Source organism: Orcinus orca, chromosome 18 (genome assembly GCF_937001465.1).
Source record: "Orcinus orca chromosome 18, mOrcOrc1.1, whole genome shotgun sequence".
Lineage (NCBI taxonomy): Eukaryota > Metazoa > Chordata > Mammalia > Artiodactyla > Delphinidae > Orcinus > Orcinus orca.
Window position 1 is genome coordinate 74,900,566 of NC_064576.1, and position 17,563 is coordinate 74,918,128.

Below are 17,563 nucleotides of genomic sequence, written 5' to 3' on the forward strand. Positions count from 1 at the left end.
GCCCATTTTCTACCTGAGCTTCTGTGTGGACCCACTAGTGTGAAGGGCACCAACCAGACAGAATCCCCGTCATGTAAAGCACTTTTCATGTAAAGCACTTTTCAGAACTGTTCACATGGATAGTTCTATTATAGAAGAAAAGTGATGTGATCACACCAATTTCATAACCAATAAAAATGTTTTTCTAAGAGACGTGTTTCTAATTTCACAGCATATTGTTATAGTTCAAACCCTATTATTAAATGCCCCTCAAGAGATATTTCTGTCATGTTATCATACTGTAAGTACCACCTTTTAATGTGGGTTACTTAAAGAGGATTTTCCTGCATGCTCAACCTATACTAAAATATTTGCCCACATTCTATCACATGTACTATATATATCTCCCTACCAAACCATCTTGCTAGCTCACAACACAAGCAACCAAGTGGACGGGTTAATTTAGTTTTCTATTTCTCACCCAAAGGAGTTATATATAAATAGTGATGAGGGTGGAGTCAAGATGGTGGTGTGGGAAGACACCGAGTTAGTGTTTCCCCACAACTAGGGCACCTGCCGGCCACTGGTGGTGGACCCTGACACCCAAGGAGACAGGAGGAACCCCCAAGTGAACCACCGGGGGTCAGGCCAAAGCTCCTTCGGTGGGAGCTCTGTGTCCGAATCACTGGACTGACAGAGAACCTCAGACCCCAGGGAATATTCATCAGAGTGAGGTCTCACGGAGGTCCTCATCTCAGCACCAAGACCCAGCTCTACCCAACAGCCTACAAACTACAGTGTTGGAAGCCTCAGGCCAAACAACCAGTAAGACAGGAACACAATCCCACTCATAAAAAAAAAAAAAAAAGACAGCAAAAAAATATGTCACAGATGAATGAGCAAGGTAAAAACCTACAAGACCAAATAAATGAAGAGGAAATAGGCAATCCACCTGAAAAAGAATTCATAGTAATGATAGTAAAGATGATCCAGAATCTCGGAAATAGAATGGAGGCACGGATGAGAAAATACAAGAAATGTTTAACAAAGACCTAGAAGAACTAAAGAACAAACAAACAGCGATGAACAACACAGTAACTGAAATGAAAAATACACTAGAAGGAATCCATAACAGAATAACTGAGGCAGAAGAAGGAATAAGTGAGCTGGAAGACAAAATGGTGGAAATAACTGCTGAGGAGCAGAATAAAGAAAAAGAATGAAAAGAATTGAAGACAATCTCAGAGACCTCTGGGACAACACTAAATGCACCAACATTCAAATTATAGGGGTCCCAGAAGAAGAGGAGAAAAAGAAAGGGTCTGAGAAAATATTTGACGAGATTACAGTCCAAAACTTCCCTAACATGGAAAAGGAAATAGTCACCCAAGTCCAGGAAGCACAGAGAGTTCCATAAAGGATAAACCCTAGGAAAAACACACCAAGTCACATATTAATCAAACTAATGAAAATTAAATTCAAAGAAAAAATATTAAAAGCAGCAAGGGAAAAACAAAATATAACATACAAAGGAATCCCCATAAGGTTATCAGCTGATTTTTCAGCAGAACCTCTGCAGCCCAGAAGGCAGTGGCAGGATATACTTAAAGTGATGAAAGAGAAACACCTACAGCCAAGATTACTCTATCCAGCAAGGATCTCATTCAGATTCGATGGAGAAATCAAAAGCTTTTCAGACAAGCAAAAGCTAGAAGAATTCAGCACCACCAAACCAGCTTTACAACAAATGCTAAAGAAACTTCTCTAGGCAGGAAACACAAGAGAAGAAAAAGACCCACAAAAACAAACCCAAAGCAATTAAGAAAATGGTAATACGAACATACATATTGATAATAACCTTGAATGTAAATGGATTAAATGCCCCAACCAAAAGACACAGACTGGCTGAATGGATACAAAAACAAGACCCATATATGTGCTGTCTACAAGAGACCCACTTCAGGCCCAGGGACACATACAGACTGAAAGTGAAGGGATGGAAAACGATATTCCATGCAAATGGAAATCAAAAGACAGCTGAAGTAGCAATACTTGCATCAGATAAAACAGATTTTAAAGTAAAGGCTGTTACGAGAGATAAGGAGGGACACCACATAATGATCAAAGGATCAATCCAAGAAGAAGATATAACAATTATAAAGGTTTATGCCCCAACATAGGAGCACCTCAACACATAAGGCAAATGCTAACAACCATGAAAGGAAAAATCAACAGTAACACAATAATAGTAGGGTCCTTTAACACGCCACTTACATCAACGGACAGATAACCCAAAGAGAAAATAAATAAGGAAATACAAGCTTTAAATGACACAACAGACCAGATAGATTTAATTGATATTTATAGAACATTCCACCCAAAAGTGGCAGAATACACTGTCTTCTCAAGTGCTCATGGAACATTCTCCAGGATCACATCTTGGGTCACAAATCAAGCCTTGGAAAATTTAAGAAAATTGCAATCATATCAAGCATCTTTTCTGACCACAACACTATGAGATTGGAAAGCAATTACAGGAAAATAAAAACTGTAAAAAAACACAAATACATGGAGGCTAAACAGTATGCTACTAAATAACCAAGAGATCACTGAAGAAATCAAAGAAGAAATTAGAAAATACATAGAAACAAATGACAATGAAAACATGATGACCCAAAACCTATGGGATGCACCAAAAGCAGTTCTAAGAGGGAAGTTAAGAGCAATTCGATCTCACCTCAAGAAACAAGAAAATCTCAAATAAACAATCTAACCCTATAGACTTAAAACAACTAGAGAAAGAACAGCAAAGAAAATCCAAAATCAGTAGCAGAAATCATAAAGATCAGAGCAGAAATAAATGAAATAGAAACGAAGAAAACAAAAGCAAAGTTCAATAAAACTAAAAGCTGGTTCTTTGAGAAGATAAACGAAATCGATAAACCCTTAGCCAGACTCATCAAGAAAAAAAGGGAGAGGATGCAAATCAATAAAATTAGAAATGAAAAAGGAGAAATCACAACTGACACTGAAGAAATACAAAGGATTATAGGAGACTACTACAAACAACTATATGCCAATAAAATGGACAACCATGAAGAAATGGACAAATCCTTGGAAAGGTACAATTTTCCAAGACTGAACCGGGAAGAATTAGAAAATACAAACAGACGATACTATCACAAGTAATGAAATTGAAACCATAATTAAAAATCTTCCAACAAACAAAAGTCCAGGACCAGATGGCTTCACAGGCGAATTCTATCAAACATTTACAGAAGAGCTAACACCAATCCTTCTTCTCAAACTCTTCCAAAAAATTGCAGAGGGAGAAACACTCCCAAATTCATTCTACGAAACCACCATCACACTGATACCAAAACCAGAAAAAGATATCACAAAAAAAGAAAATTACAGACCAGTATCACTGATGAACATAGGTGCAAAACTCCTGAACAAAATACTAGCAAACAGAATCCAACAACACACTGAAAGGATCATACGCCATGATCAAGTGGGATGCAAGGATTCTTCGATATATGCAAATCAATCAATGTGATACACCACATTAACGAATTAGGGAGTAAAAACCATATGATCATATCAATAGATGTAGAAGTGGCTTTTGACAAAATTCAACAGCAATTTATGATTAAAAACTCTCCAGAAAATGGGCATAGAGGGAACCTACCTCAACATAATAAAGGCCATATATGACAAACCCACAGCAAACATCATACTCAACGTTGAAAAACTGAAAGCATTTCCACTAAGATTAGGAACAAGACAAGGATGTCCACTCTCACCACTCTTATTCAACATAGTTTTGGAAGTCCTAACCACAGCAATCAGAGAAAGAAAAGAAATAAAAGGAATACAAACTGGAAAAGAAGAAGTAAAACTGTCACTGTTTGCAGATGACATGATACTATACATAGAAAATCCTAAAGATGCCACCAGAAAACTACTAGAACTAATCAATGAATCTGGTAAGGTTGCAGGATAAAAAATTAATGCACAGAAATCTCTGGCATTCCTATACACCAACAACGAAAAATCAGAAAGAGAAATTAAGGAAACAATCCCATTTACCATCGCAACAAAAAGCATAAAATACCTAGGAATAAACCTGCCTAAGGAGGTGAAAGACTTGTACTGAGAAAACTATAAAACACTGATGAAAGAAGTCAAAGATGACATAAACCGATGGAGAAATATTCCATGTTCTTGGATTGGAAAAATCAATATTGTGAAAATGACTATACTACCCAAAGCAATCTACAGATTCATTGCAATCGCTGTCAAACTACCAGTGGCATACTTCACAGATTAGAACAAAAAATTTTACAATTCGTATGGAAACACAAAAGACCCCGAATAGCCAAAGCAATCTTGAGAAAGAAAAGCGGAGTTGGAGGAATCAGGCTCCCTGACTTCAAACTATACCACAAAGCTACAGTAATCAAGACAGTATGGTACTGGCACAAAAACAGAAATATAGATCAATGGTACAGGATAGAAAGCCCAGAGATAAACCCACGCACATATGGGCACCTAATTTACAACAAAGGAGGCAAGAACATACAATAGAGAAAAGACAGCGTCTTCAATAAGTGGTGCTGGGAAAACTGGACAGCTACATGTAAAAGAATGAAATTAGAGCACTCCCTAACACTATACACAAAAATAAACTCCAAATAGATTAAAGACCCAAATCTAAGGCCAGACACTATTAAACCCTTAGAGGAAAATATAGGAAAAACACTCTTTGACATAAACCACAGCAAGATCTTTTTTGACCCACCTCCTAGAGTAATGGAAATAAAAACAAAATTAAACAAATGGGACTTAATTAAACTTCAAAGCTTTTGCACAGAAAGGAAACCATACACAAGACAAAAAGAAAACCCTCAGAATGGGAGAAAATATTTGCAAATGAGACAACAGACAAAGGATTAATCTCCAAAATATACAAACAGTTCATGGAGCTCAATATCAAAAGAAAAACAATCCAGTTAAAAAATGGGCGGAAGACCTAAATAGACATTTTACCAAGGAAGACATACAACGGCCAAGAGGCACATGAAAAGATGCTCAACATCTCTAATTATTAGAGAAATGCAAATCAAAACTACAATGAGGTATCACCTCATGCCGATCAGAATGGCCATTATCAAAAAATCTAGAAACAATAAATGCTGGAAAGGGTGTGGTGAAAAGGGAACCTCCTGCAATGTTGGTGGGAATGTAAATTGATACAACCACTATGGAGAACAGTATGGAGGTTCCTTAACAAACTAAAAATAGAACTACCATACGACCCAGCAATCCCACTACTGGGCATATATCCTGAGAAAACCATAATTCAAAAAGAGACAGGTACCACAGTGTTCACTGCAGCACTGTTTACAATAGCCAGGACATGGAAGCAACCTAAGTGTCCATCGACAGATGAATGGATAAAGAAGATGTGGCACATATATACAATGACATATTACTCAGCCATAAAAAGAAACAAAATTGAGTTATTTGTAGTGAGGTGGATGGACCTAGAGTCTGTCATACAGAGTGAAGTAAGTCAGAAAGAGAAAAACAAATACTGTATGCTAATGCATATATATGGAATCTTAAAAAAAAAAAAGGTACTAACGAACCTAGTGGCAGGGCAGGAATAAAGACGTAGACATAGAGAATGGACTTGAGGACACGGGCTGGGAGGGGGAAGCTGGGGAGAAGTGAGAGTAGCATCGACATATATACACTACCGAATGTAAAACAGATAGCTAGTGGGAAGCAGCTGCATAGCACAGGAGATCAGCTCGGTGCTTTGCGATGACCTAGAGGGGTGGGATAGGGAGGGTGGGAGGGAGGCTCAAGAGGGAGGGGATATGGGGACATAGGTATGCATATGGCTGATTCACTTTGGTGTACAACAGAAACTAACACAGTATTGTGAAGCAACTATACTCCAATAATGATCTTTTAAAAAAAACATAATAAATAGTGATAACATGTAACTTTTACCTGGAGGAGAGAATCAAACATAATAGAAACCCCTAAAAGTCAAAAGTTGATCTCGCAGAATGATAAGCATAAATTATTTCCTGAAATAGTTATTTAAGATGAAAACAGTCCTTAACTTCTAAACATGAGTCATCACCAAAATTATCTTTGGTTTACAAAAGTTTAATAAGAATTTTTTTCTATGCTAGAAATGTTTAGAAAGGGATTCCTTTTTCTACTCTGGATTAATTCTCCGAAATCTCCAAATATGCCAGTCTCTACAATGGTTAACACAAGCGATTTTTTTCAGCACTCCAAAATCTTCATCCGCCTAATTTTCATTCCAGAGAAATACTAGTAAAACCTGTGGGTGGAAAAACATTTCTTACACATTGGGCTTCTGGAAATTGTTTTCATTCAACATGCTGCCCAAGACCTGTTACATCTGAGCACTCATCTTTGCAGACTAACAATAAGGCCAGTTAGGACCACATAAATTGCTGCAATCATTCAAATAATAGCATTCATTTTAGAGCTCACCCCCAAAAACCTGTCTGAAAATGAATTCTCCCTTAATTGCATTTAATCAACAAATGGGCAAACATACACTAAGCCATAACACAAACAACCCAAGGATAGGCTTACAACCTCGACAAGTTAATAACGCTCTCTGGAATAAAAGATCCAAGGAGGGAACTGACTTTTAACTAAACATGTAGGATGCTGAGAAATCACACCATGAAAGAAACCAAAGAAAAGTTTTATTTTTACAACTGTATGACTGGATCCCCACCAACATAGAGGCCAATCAAAACATGATCGGTGGTACAATTTTAATTAGTGTGTCTGAACTCTGTTTTGATACGATTCTTGGGGATGGTTCACAGGCTGAAAGATACCACACAACAAATGCACAGCATCCTGAGATGTCTTAGCGTCCATCACACCTCCAGCTGGAGTGGACACCAAGTGGGAAGAGGCAATTCCTTTCCACAGGAGCAGTCCCCAGGAAGGACCGATGCACAGGGTTTGGATAAGGGCGTCAGAGGCTTCAGAGAGTCCACAAAATGGGTATAAGACCGAGCCAGGCGTGGGAACGACAGACTGTCAGCATGTAAAAATGCAGCATCAGTTTCTCTCTAGAGTCTGCTCATATGTGTCCTGCCACAAAATAATCTCTCATCTGCTCCCTTTTCCAAGTGAGACTAACAAAGTCCAGCTCTGCTGACTAAACAGGGGACAGCACGTGTCTCCCAACCAGGCAGGGAGTGAGCTACTGACTGTACCTAAGACACATCCCTTTGCTTTCCTAGGGAACGGGCACAGATACTTTTGCAAATTTCTGTGCTGCTTACTTTTTAAAAAAAATTTATTTATATATTTTTGGCTGCGTTGGGTCTTCGCTGCTGCGCGCGGGCTTTCTCTAGTTGCGGCGAGCGGGGGCTACTCTTCGTTGCAGTGCGCGGGCTTCTCGTTGCGGTGGCTTCTCTTGTTGCGGAGCACGGGCTCTAGGCACGCGGGCTCAGCAGCTGCGGCTCGCGGGCTCTAGAGCGCAAGCTCAGTAGCTGTGGCGCACGGGCTTAGCTGCTCCGCGGCATGTGGGATCTTCTCGGATCAGGGATCGAACCTGTGTCCCCTGCATTGGCAGGTGGATTCTTAACTACTGCGCCACCAGGCAAGTCCCTATGTTGCTTACTCTTGAATGCGTTATTATTGTACGGCAATCATCATGTGTCCTTGCAAAGACTGAGCTACAAAAATCTTACTCATAGTGATACTTAAAATAGTGAAAAAAGCCCTCTTAACCTGAATATTCAACAACTAGGAATAAATTAAACCAACCGTTGTGTTTTCATAACAGAACACTACAAAGCTTTTTTAAAACACATTTTATGTTACTATTTGCCGTAGAAACTGTGTAGCATCTTTTCACTTTACATATTGTGAACTGGCTAACGCTCTTTCAAGAAAAAGCATTTTAACTGAAAAAGATCTCCATTTAAATACCAACTGCTAACAGTAATGATCTCCAGTCTACGGGACTGTGAATGCTGTGTTTTTTCTTCTTGCTTATCTGCCCTTTCTAACTTTTCTCCACAAGAAATATAAATCACTCTACAGTTAGCAAAATCAGCCCCGAAAGTTTCTGGAAACATTGGTTGTTCTCCCTCAGCCCTCTCCTCTGGAGTGTCTTTACTCCTGCGGTATCAGAGTAAGTACATACATGTTTATCTTCAAATCGATCCTGAAAGACAGAAGTCTAAACACATTGGAGAAAATAAACGATGTCTTCTGAGGTCCCTAATTTGCACAATCAGGGGGAAATCTCTGCTGTGATGTTTTCCTTCCACTCCATCTCCTGCCCAGAGACTCAAAGCCATAAATCACGTCTGCCCGGGTGGCGGCACTGGGGCCCTGAGCATCTCCTGTGTTTGCAGGGGGCTGCAGTGAGGCCATCTATCAGCTCCCTCACAAGGGGAGCCCTGATGACTCTTTCATGACTCTTTTCCTGACAATACAAACCTTTTAAACTTCTCAATGTTCTCAAGAGGTCGAAGTGTCCCCCCAGCTCCCATCTGTGCCTACAAAATTGATCCCCATTTTGACAGAAATAAAGAGCTGCACAGAAAAAGGGAAAATGAAAACAAGAAAGACGGTCGTTTTAAGTAAAGGAAAACAAGGAAGAGAGAACAGAGAACTCCTTCTTCAACACACTGAAAACGGTTTACCCGTTTTCTACATGACTGTTATCCCCCTGGAGAATGGTAAATCCCACAAGACTTTATGCTAAATCGGTGTAAACAAATTCTACTTTTTGAAAAATGTGTTAAAAGCCAAACCTGTCATCTGACACTGAGTCTTGACAGTAATAAACATGGGACCATGGTTCTGCTGGCAGAGACAATCACATGACTCAAGAGCAGAGGCCCTGATCTCATTCAGATCCAGGAAGCACAGCTAATGCCTCTATCACCTGCTGAACCCGGGGGCAAGATGATATAATTTGTCTCAGGCTCTTATTTCCTCATTTATAGAAACCAAGACAACACTTATCAAAGATCAACAAATCGCGAGACTGCAGTTTCAGACCTTGACATCGTAATTTGTTTATACGGTTTAGTCTCTCTAAAAGTCCCTTGGATATAACATCCTGCCTGTTCCGCTATGAGAAGGCTCTGGCAACGGAGAGGAGTACCACTGTACTGTATCACTGAGACAGTAAACTAGGAGGACCAGTGGGGAGACCAGCAGGGATGAGGCAGTGCGGGGACCAGAGAGGATGGTGACCCGCTCAGTCGCATTCCAACTAAAGGTGCCCAAGAACGTCAGTGTGAACAATCCCAGGTGTAGATGGATCTACAGATCTGGAGCTCAAGGAAGAGGCCACGCTGGACACGCAGACTGGGAAGGTCATCTACTCTCAACCCTGACTACTCATCAGAACCACCTGGAAGTTCGTAAACTTCCTAGACTTCTGCTTTAATTGTTCTGGGGTACGATCTGGGGCTCACGACCTTCTTTGTTTGATGTCTCTCAACAAAAATTTTGTGCAAATAAATAAAACTTCCATCCAACATTTCAGTTTTTTCATTCAACAAACATTTCAATTCAAGGGATGCGTTCTTGTGTTCATTTGCCTATATCTTTAAGGTAAAGTTAACATAAAATTAACCACTTAAAGTGTAACAGTTCAGTGGCATTTAGTACGTTCACGATGCTGTGCAACCATCACCCCTATCGAGTTCCAGAACATTATCATCGCCAAAAGGAGACCTCGTACCCCCTCGAAAGTCACTCCCAATTCCTCCTCCCCCAGCCCCTGAAAACCACTCATCTGCATTCCCTCTGGATGCATGTGCTTATTCTGAATATGTCATAGGAATGGAATCCTATAATACGTGGTCTTTTGTGACCGGCTTCTTTCCCTACCTATGTTTTCGAGGTATATCCACGCTGTAGCACGTATCAGTGCTTCATTCCTTCTTATGGCTGAAAAGAAGTCCGCTGTATGGACAGACCGCATTCTGCTTGCCCATTCATCCATCGATCGACACTCGGGTTGTGTCCACCTTTTGGCCATTACGACTAGTGCTGAGGATCACTGATGGAGAAGGTGGATGAGCAGAGGGCACGCGCCAGAGAAAGACGCAGGGTGGGAATACAACAGGGTCAAGGGCAAACCCTTGGAAATACAGCATTTCCAAGGTGCTGTGAAAGAGTCCATGGGGGAATACATAACTAGGGAGAAGAGGGGGGTGTCACGGAAACAGAATCCAAGGGGAGCCCTGGATATCAGAGGCTGAGGACGAATCCAGAAAGGAATTGAGAGGCTGTGCATATGGCAAGATGGAGGTCTTCCTGGAGGAGGTCTGATTTCAAGGAGGAGGGGCGTGCACGAGAGGCAAGGGCTACAGACACACATTCATCATTCGCACTTAAGGCAAAGACCAGTCTTGTCTCTGTTCTCCTACGATGCCCAGGAACAGCCAATATCAAGCCTAAAATAAAGATCTTACTGGACAAACCAGTTTACACCTCAACAAATAACACCCCTGCCAGACAACAGTAAACTGCCGTCCACATTGACCGGTAACTGTTCCGCTGACCAGACGATGACTTTTTGAGGATTTTAACCACGTGTAAAATACTCGGGAATAGCAATGTGTAATTAGCAAAATAGTGTGATTCCAATCTCAGCAAAATCTTTAACAAATTCTTAGACTTTCCCTCTTTCTGCTGCCTGAAGTATTGTTTTAGTTTAAAAGTATTTATCCATTTTCACACAACCTTTGCCAGTCTCTGAATCAATACAGCTGGGAGACAGTGCATCACGATTTCACTGAAAAATTATTTTCTGAAAAAAAAAAACTACTTTGTTATTGGAGAAAAGGGTAACTTTTATAACTATTGCATTTTAAAGATGAAAAGTGTGAAAAGGTGAACCTTATATTTGAAGTCACATATTAAATTTAACTTAAGTTTAAATTCTCAGTGAATAGAAAGCACATCTGAAAAGTGAGTGCTTTAAAAAAAATTTTTTAAAAGTCTGTGGGTTTTTTCTTTTCCTTAATCTGAAGTATGAGACCAGCCAAGAAACGTCTCCTGAAGGTGAAATAGTGCACCATCCTGGATTCCTTTTCTCAATTCGTGTTTCTATTTTGTAGACAGTAACCGTATTTAATTTGAAATTTCCTCTTTCAGTGCCAAGTCCAGTTTGAACGCCTTCCTGTGGAGCCGTTAGGGGTACAGCGTGATGTGACACACGAAGCCCTCTGAGCGCGGGCACAGTCAGAAGGGGAAAAAGATGTGTTTCTTTGGTATCAAGCACCTGGCAAGCAGAGCGCGTACTCCCATAGAGCCTGGAAGGCATTCCTGGCTCTCCCCTGAGAATCCAAACGGACTCGTTCTGATTTCCCTCTGAAAAACCATGAAGTTAGAGCATGTGTGCTAGGGATTACAGTTTACCAGATTTTCCGCATCTCTTGCTGTTTCTGGTGTGGTGTGTCTCTGCTCACCGCCACAGCACGGTGACGACTCCCTAATGTGGCAACTGCTGGGGACCGTTGACTTTCTCACCGTGACCTCAGGCTCTACGTGAGACAGTGACCACCTCGGGTGGTGACACTTCGTAGACATCAGGTGCTGCCTACCCAGCCACTTAACGACGTAGACCCAAAGGGGGAAATTGTGAGCAAGTCCTTCCCCATCATTCTTTCTAGCCTTCTTGCCCTGTGTATGTCCCTCATCTAAACCTTCCCAGTGGAATCCAGGAAAGAAAGCGCGGTGCCAACTGCTCAGAAAAGTGGGCTTGTTAGATAACGACACCAAAACACAAGGGACAGAAGAAAAAACGCTTCATGAAAATTAACATCTTTTGTGCTACAAACAGTACCACTGAGAAAATGAAAAGACAGCCTACAGAAGGAGAAAAAACATTTGTAAATTATATATCTGATAAATACTTTATCCAGAACACATAAAGAACTCTTACAACTCAATAATACGAGACAAATAATCCCATTAAAAAAATGTGCAAAGGACTTGAACAGACATTTCTCCAAACAAGATATATAAATGGCCAATAAGCATATGAAAAGATTCTCAGCATCATCAACCATCAGGGAAGTGCCTATCAAAACCACAATGACAGACTTCCCTGGTGGCGCAGTGGATAAGACTCCACAGTCCCAATGCAGGGGGCCCGGGTTCGATCCCTGTTCAGGGAACTAGATCCCACATGCATGCTGCAGCTAAGGAGCTGGTGAGCTGCAACTACAGAGCCCGCCTGCCGCAACTAAGACCCAGCGCAACCAAATAAATAGTAAAAAATTTTAAAAAACCCACAATGAGGAATCGCCTCACACCTACTAGGATACCCAATCAAAAGATGGATAATAACAAGCGTTCGCCTACATGTGGAGAAACTGGAACCTTCACACACTGCTAGTGAGAATATAAAACGGTGCAGTCACTTTGGAAGCCAGTCAGACGGTTCCTCCAAAGGTTAAATATACAGTTACTTCCTGACCCAGCACTTTCCCTCCTGGGTGTGTACCCAAGAGAAATAAACACAGAAATCCATACAAAACCTCGTACATGAATCTTCACAGCAGCATTACTCATAATAGTCAAAAAGTATCAACAGGGCTTCCCTGGTGGCGCAGCGGTTGAGAGTCCGCCTGCCGATGCAGGGACGCGGGTTCGTGCCCCGGTCCGGGAGGATCCCACATGCCGCGGAGCGGCTGGGCCCATGAGCCATGGCCGCTGAGCCCACGCGTCCGGAGCCTGTGCTCCGCAACGGGAGAGGCCACAGCAGTGAGAGGCCCACGTACCGAAAAAAACAAAAACAAAAACAAAACAAAAAATAAAAATAAATTAAAAAGGGAGGGGACCACCATAAAACCAGGAAGCACGGTCTTTCATTTCCAGATGCTCTGATCATCCCTCACTGTCTCAGGTCCCTCAGAGCTGTACTGAGCGTCCTGACTTCCAGGCAAAATGGGCTTCTCATCCATCGTTTCAAGCGCATTTGCATCTGTTCCTTGCCCCCACGGTCCTCAGATGTCCTACAGCCACACGCACAAAAGCAACACTTCTCTCCAGCAGGGAGGCCCCACCAGCCTCCAGCGCTCCCTGGCCTTCGGTGGCAGGTTCCAAATTACGAAAAGGGATCAGGACAGAGAAAAGACACGGAACATCATGATGTGAAGACAGACGGTCAGGGCTCTGGGGGGAGGTGTACTCGTGGGGACAGTGAGAACAGATTCTTTGGTCTCGTACAGAAACCAGTAGGGGGAGGGGGCAAGGCTGGGGAGACCTGGGAGAGAAGACCTTCCTGATGGCAGGGCCGTGGGGCTTGCCCTCAGACTGGCTGGGCATCCCCAGCAGGCAGGGTCCTGCAGGCTGGGCAGAGACGCGTGGCATCACCAGGGCCTTCGGGTAAGGCAGAAATGCCAAGGCCACTTGTCAATGTGACAACGGATATTCTAACTGGACCAGGCTCAAACCCGCAGGAGGCGCTCCTCAGAGACTAAAACAGCAAGGAAGTTCAAAGCATCTTGATAACAGGCTTCTGAGAAAGTATCAAAGGAAACAATGTATGAAAAGTGTATAACCGTAAAATATAAGAACAGGCAGCAGTGAAATGATGAATCCAGCAACATGCATTGAGCATTTAACAACCACACACTAGGCGCGGCCTGAACACAGTGCTTTAAGAAACGGGAAGCTCCCCTCTCACCTTTCAAGTTGTTTGCTGCAAAACTGGGAGGGTGCCACTCGTCTTTACTTAGTTTATTCTCTTTATATCGTGCTTTGCTTTATTGCACTTCACCAGACACTGTGTTTTTTACAAATGGAAAGCTTGTGGCAACCCTGAGCTGAGCAAATCTACTGGTGCTCTTTTTACCAACAGCATCTGTTCACTTTGTATCTCTGTGACTCTGTGTCACGTTTTGGTAATTCTTAAAATATTTCAAACCCTGGACGGCAAAAATGACCGCCGCTGAAGGCTCAGGTGATGGTTAGCATATTTTTAGCAATAAGATATTTCTGATTTATTTGTACATTTTTTAGACACAATGTTACTGCACACTTAATAGACCACAGTATAGTGTAAAAATAACTTATACACACACTGAGAAACCAAAAAATTCTCCTGACCTGTGTTATTGCAATATTCGCTTTATTGTGGTGGTCTAGAAACAAACCGATAGTATCTCCCAGGTCTGCCTATAATTTGCCTGACTTTCAAATCTCTATCAAAACTGGACCTTGTATAGCCAGTAGCCAATGGGTTGTTAACAATCCCACCCTAAAAACCCTTCCCAGATTTCGAGAAAAGCCAGCAGGGGCATCTGGTTAGACCTTAAAACAAAAATTGTCACAGCACGGTCCCCAGCCAAAGCTCCTTGTGGACTGAAAAGCAGCACCGACGGTCCCTCAGGAAAGAGGCATCCAAACCCCACAAGACTTGGAAGTTGAGAGCATCCTTCCGGAACCAAGGAACCAAGTCCCTGGGACCCTTGTAACATCCCACGAGCTGGAGGCCGAGTGTTTCATTTTACCTCTGTGAATATGACCAGAGACCCTGGCTTTGATCACTCTGATCTGCTCAGAAGTCAACAAACAAAACAAAAATGCAAAAACCACTAACCGCCTTGCGCGCAGTCTGTGAGTGGACAGTTGAATGTGTATTATTGTTTTGCTTTTTTTTTTTTCCCCAAAGCTTATTCCCATGAATGGTTCTTTCACATAAACCCAGGACTCAGACAAGTCAGAATATGAGTCTCGGGCAGCCTCCGTGAGCCTACCTGCAGCATATGACCGCTTTGCACGAGAGGGCCAAGTCCAGGAAGCTTCTCCTGACCTCGAAGGACAGCGCGTACTTCAGGGTGTGCCCGTCGATGATGAGGGCCGCGTCGTTCTCCTTGCCCAGAAGACTCCCAAGGTCAGCGCAGTGCTGAGTAATGGCTGCCCGCGTGGCCTGAAACAAGCGGGGGGGGGGGGGGCGGACGTGTCACATTTTAATAAATCAAAAACAGAAGCTTTTAAAAAGCAGAAAGAAAGGCCCAGAAATCCAAAGTACGTTCCTTAAAATGAAAACATGCCCATTCTAATGTAAAACATACAGCGCTCAACTTGGCATATTTACACATTACATGACACTGGCCTGCCCTCTGGGTCTGTGCTATGGGTGAAAACATCCCCATCGTGAAATTTTTTTTTTAAGCTTTTTTTTTGATGTGTACAATTCTTAAAGTCTTTATTGAATTTGTTACAATATTGCTTCTGTTTTATGTTTTGATTTTCTTGGCCCCAAGGCATGCAGGACCTCAGATCCCCAAAGAACGTGTACCCCCTGCATTGGAAGGCCAAGTCTTAACCACTGGACTGCTAGGGAATATCACATAGTGATATTTACATTTGATATTTACAATAACCTACTCTGGTTGCCGTCTATCCAAATTCTTCTCCATTGGAACTTTAATTGCTTAGGTTCTGATGACTATCTTTCTCTCCCCTCCTTTACACTACACACATATTATTCTTGGTGTCCCTAGAACAGGAAACTCCATAAAAACAAATACATTTTTTGGGAAGAGGTAACGTTGCTGGAGCTTAAATGCCAAGCATCTCTCAGTTCACACAAGGTCACCTTTAAAGCATCCAAAAGATATTAGAGGATATAAAAATAACACAAAAGATGAATTTCCATTCTCTGCTGAGATCTGCAGATTAAACCATTTCTCTCCACGTATCATCAGAGTAAGAAACGAACTGATAATTTTTTCATGTTACAAAAAATATCCAATAAATTAAACTGCCAATACGTTTTAAAACATTGCTACCAACCTAAATAAGTGCTTTGGTGTGATGTCTACGATCAGATGGAATTAAAGCATAGAACCACTTTTGAGATTTAAAAACAAGGACGTTCTGATCTTCCAACGGAATTTGTGATTACGAATAGGATATCAAGTTCAAATATAATATATAAAAGACAATTTTTGGTTCATGATAAAAAGCTTGCTTAAGTTAATCAGGGAAGCACATAGGTCAGCTGAAATCATTCCGTCTGGACAACTGTCCTTTGGCTATTAAGTTATATTTACATCTATCATCTGGTAACATAAATTACAATTAAGAAATACGCGGGGGCTTCCCTGGTGGCGCAGTGGTTGAGAGTCCGCCTGCTGATGCAGGGGACACGGGTTCGTGCCCCGGTCCGGGAGGATCCCACGTGCCGCGGAGCGGCTGGGCCTGTGAGCCATGGCCGCTGAGCCTGCGTGTCCGGAGCCTGTGCTCCGCAGCGGGAGAGGCCACAGCAGTGAGAGGCCCGCGTACCGCAAAAAAAAAAAAAAAAAAAAAGAAATATGTGGAATGAACAGGGATTCTTCCAGCCCTCGTTAAACTGAGGATCAGCTACCATCACCAAGTGAGAAGCAGAATATACGATCTTACTGCTCGGTTACCCTTTAAACAAGAGACTTTGACAATATTAAAAAGATGCACCTAAGGCACAGTTGGGGTGCTATGGTTAGGCGGCCTGGGGTCTGGTCCCAACTCTCCACTTACTACCTCTGTGACCTTGAGCAAAATACAGAACCTCTTTAAACAGCAGTTTTCTCGAGCTAAGGATACTCACTTCGAATACTCACGTCATAGCACTTTTCTTATGAAAAGTGAGCTACTCGGAGTAATCTACTTGGCATATAATTAGCATCCAGTAAAACCCATTCCTCTTCCTGTTACTATTTATTCATGGAGAACTTCCTACACCAAGGAAAACACACACCTCCGCCACTTCAGACAGTGAATAAATGCCCTAAGTGACAACGCCTGCTTTGTCAATGCAATAATAGAGGAATTGATAAAATAATGCTCTAAGAAAACAAGTTAAATTGACTTTTAGTAAAAATAAAGGACACTTTATACTTCTTACTCTTGCTTAGTTGCGTAATCCCGAATCTCAAACAAAACACCTATGTTTACTTTATCTGTGCAAACAGCCTGCCCTTTAGAGTTTGGGTAGAGAAGAAAATTCCACCCACTTAGGGAAACCCCAGCTTGGCAGCCTGGGGGTGTCACCGGGGGAATCAGACAGGTCCGGGCAACTCTGGAGGGCGTGCCTGCCGGGGTCCAAGCACAGCAGACAGAAAACCCTCCTGGGAAATGTCTCGCCAAAGCAATCAGGCCGGTTTGCAGATTTGGTCCACGGACAGCAAGCCGGCGCCGTGGCAGAGGCTCAGACCAGCCCAGGGTCCTTCGAGGAAGAGGCTGAGGGCACAAGTCCCTGAGGTGCGCAGACCCTGCCTACGGCTCTTCTTTATGGGGACACAGCACCAGTGGAGCTACACAGAGGCAGTGATATTATGAAGGGTACTTTCTCTGCTTGGGATTATTTCTGGAGTGTGCACGAGGACAGACCAGACACTGACAGCTCTTCTTCCTGGGGGAGGTCCAAGTGTTGGTGGTTGACCACCTATCACTGTGGGAGGCTCGGGCATGATGCGGAGGGGTACCACCAGAAGAAGCCTGAGCAAAGGGAATATGATGGGAGAAACATGCTGAGAAAACT

The 17,563-nt window shown here is 42.4% G+C and overlaps 1 protein-coding gene across 3 annotated transcripts in view; it reads right to left on the minus strand.

Annotated features, from left to right (window-relative positions):
* The window catches only part of ATP8A2 (ATPase phospholipid transporting 8A2), a 531,116-nt gene that overhangs the window by 269,444 nt on the left and 244,109 nt on the right, over positions 1–17,563 (minus strand). For all 3 annotated transcript variants that reach the window (XM_033409347.2, XM_049700910.1, XM_033409346.2), the window contains one exon: positions 14,796–14,968. In XM_033409347.2, coding sequence (XP_033265238.1) covers positions 14,796–14,968 — 173 coding nt within the window. The remainder of the gene's footprint in view (positions 1–14,795; positions 14,969–17,563) is intronic.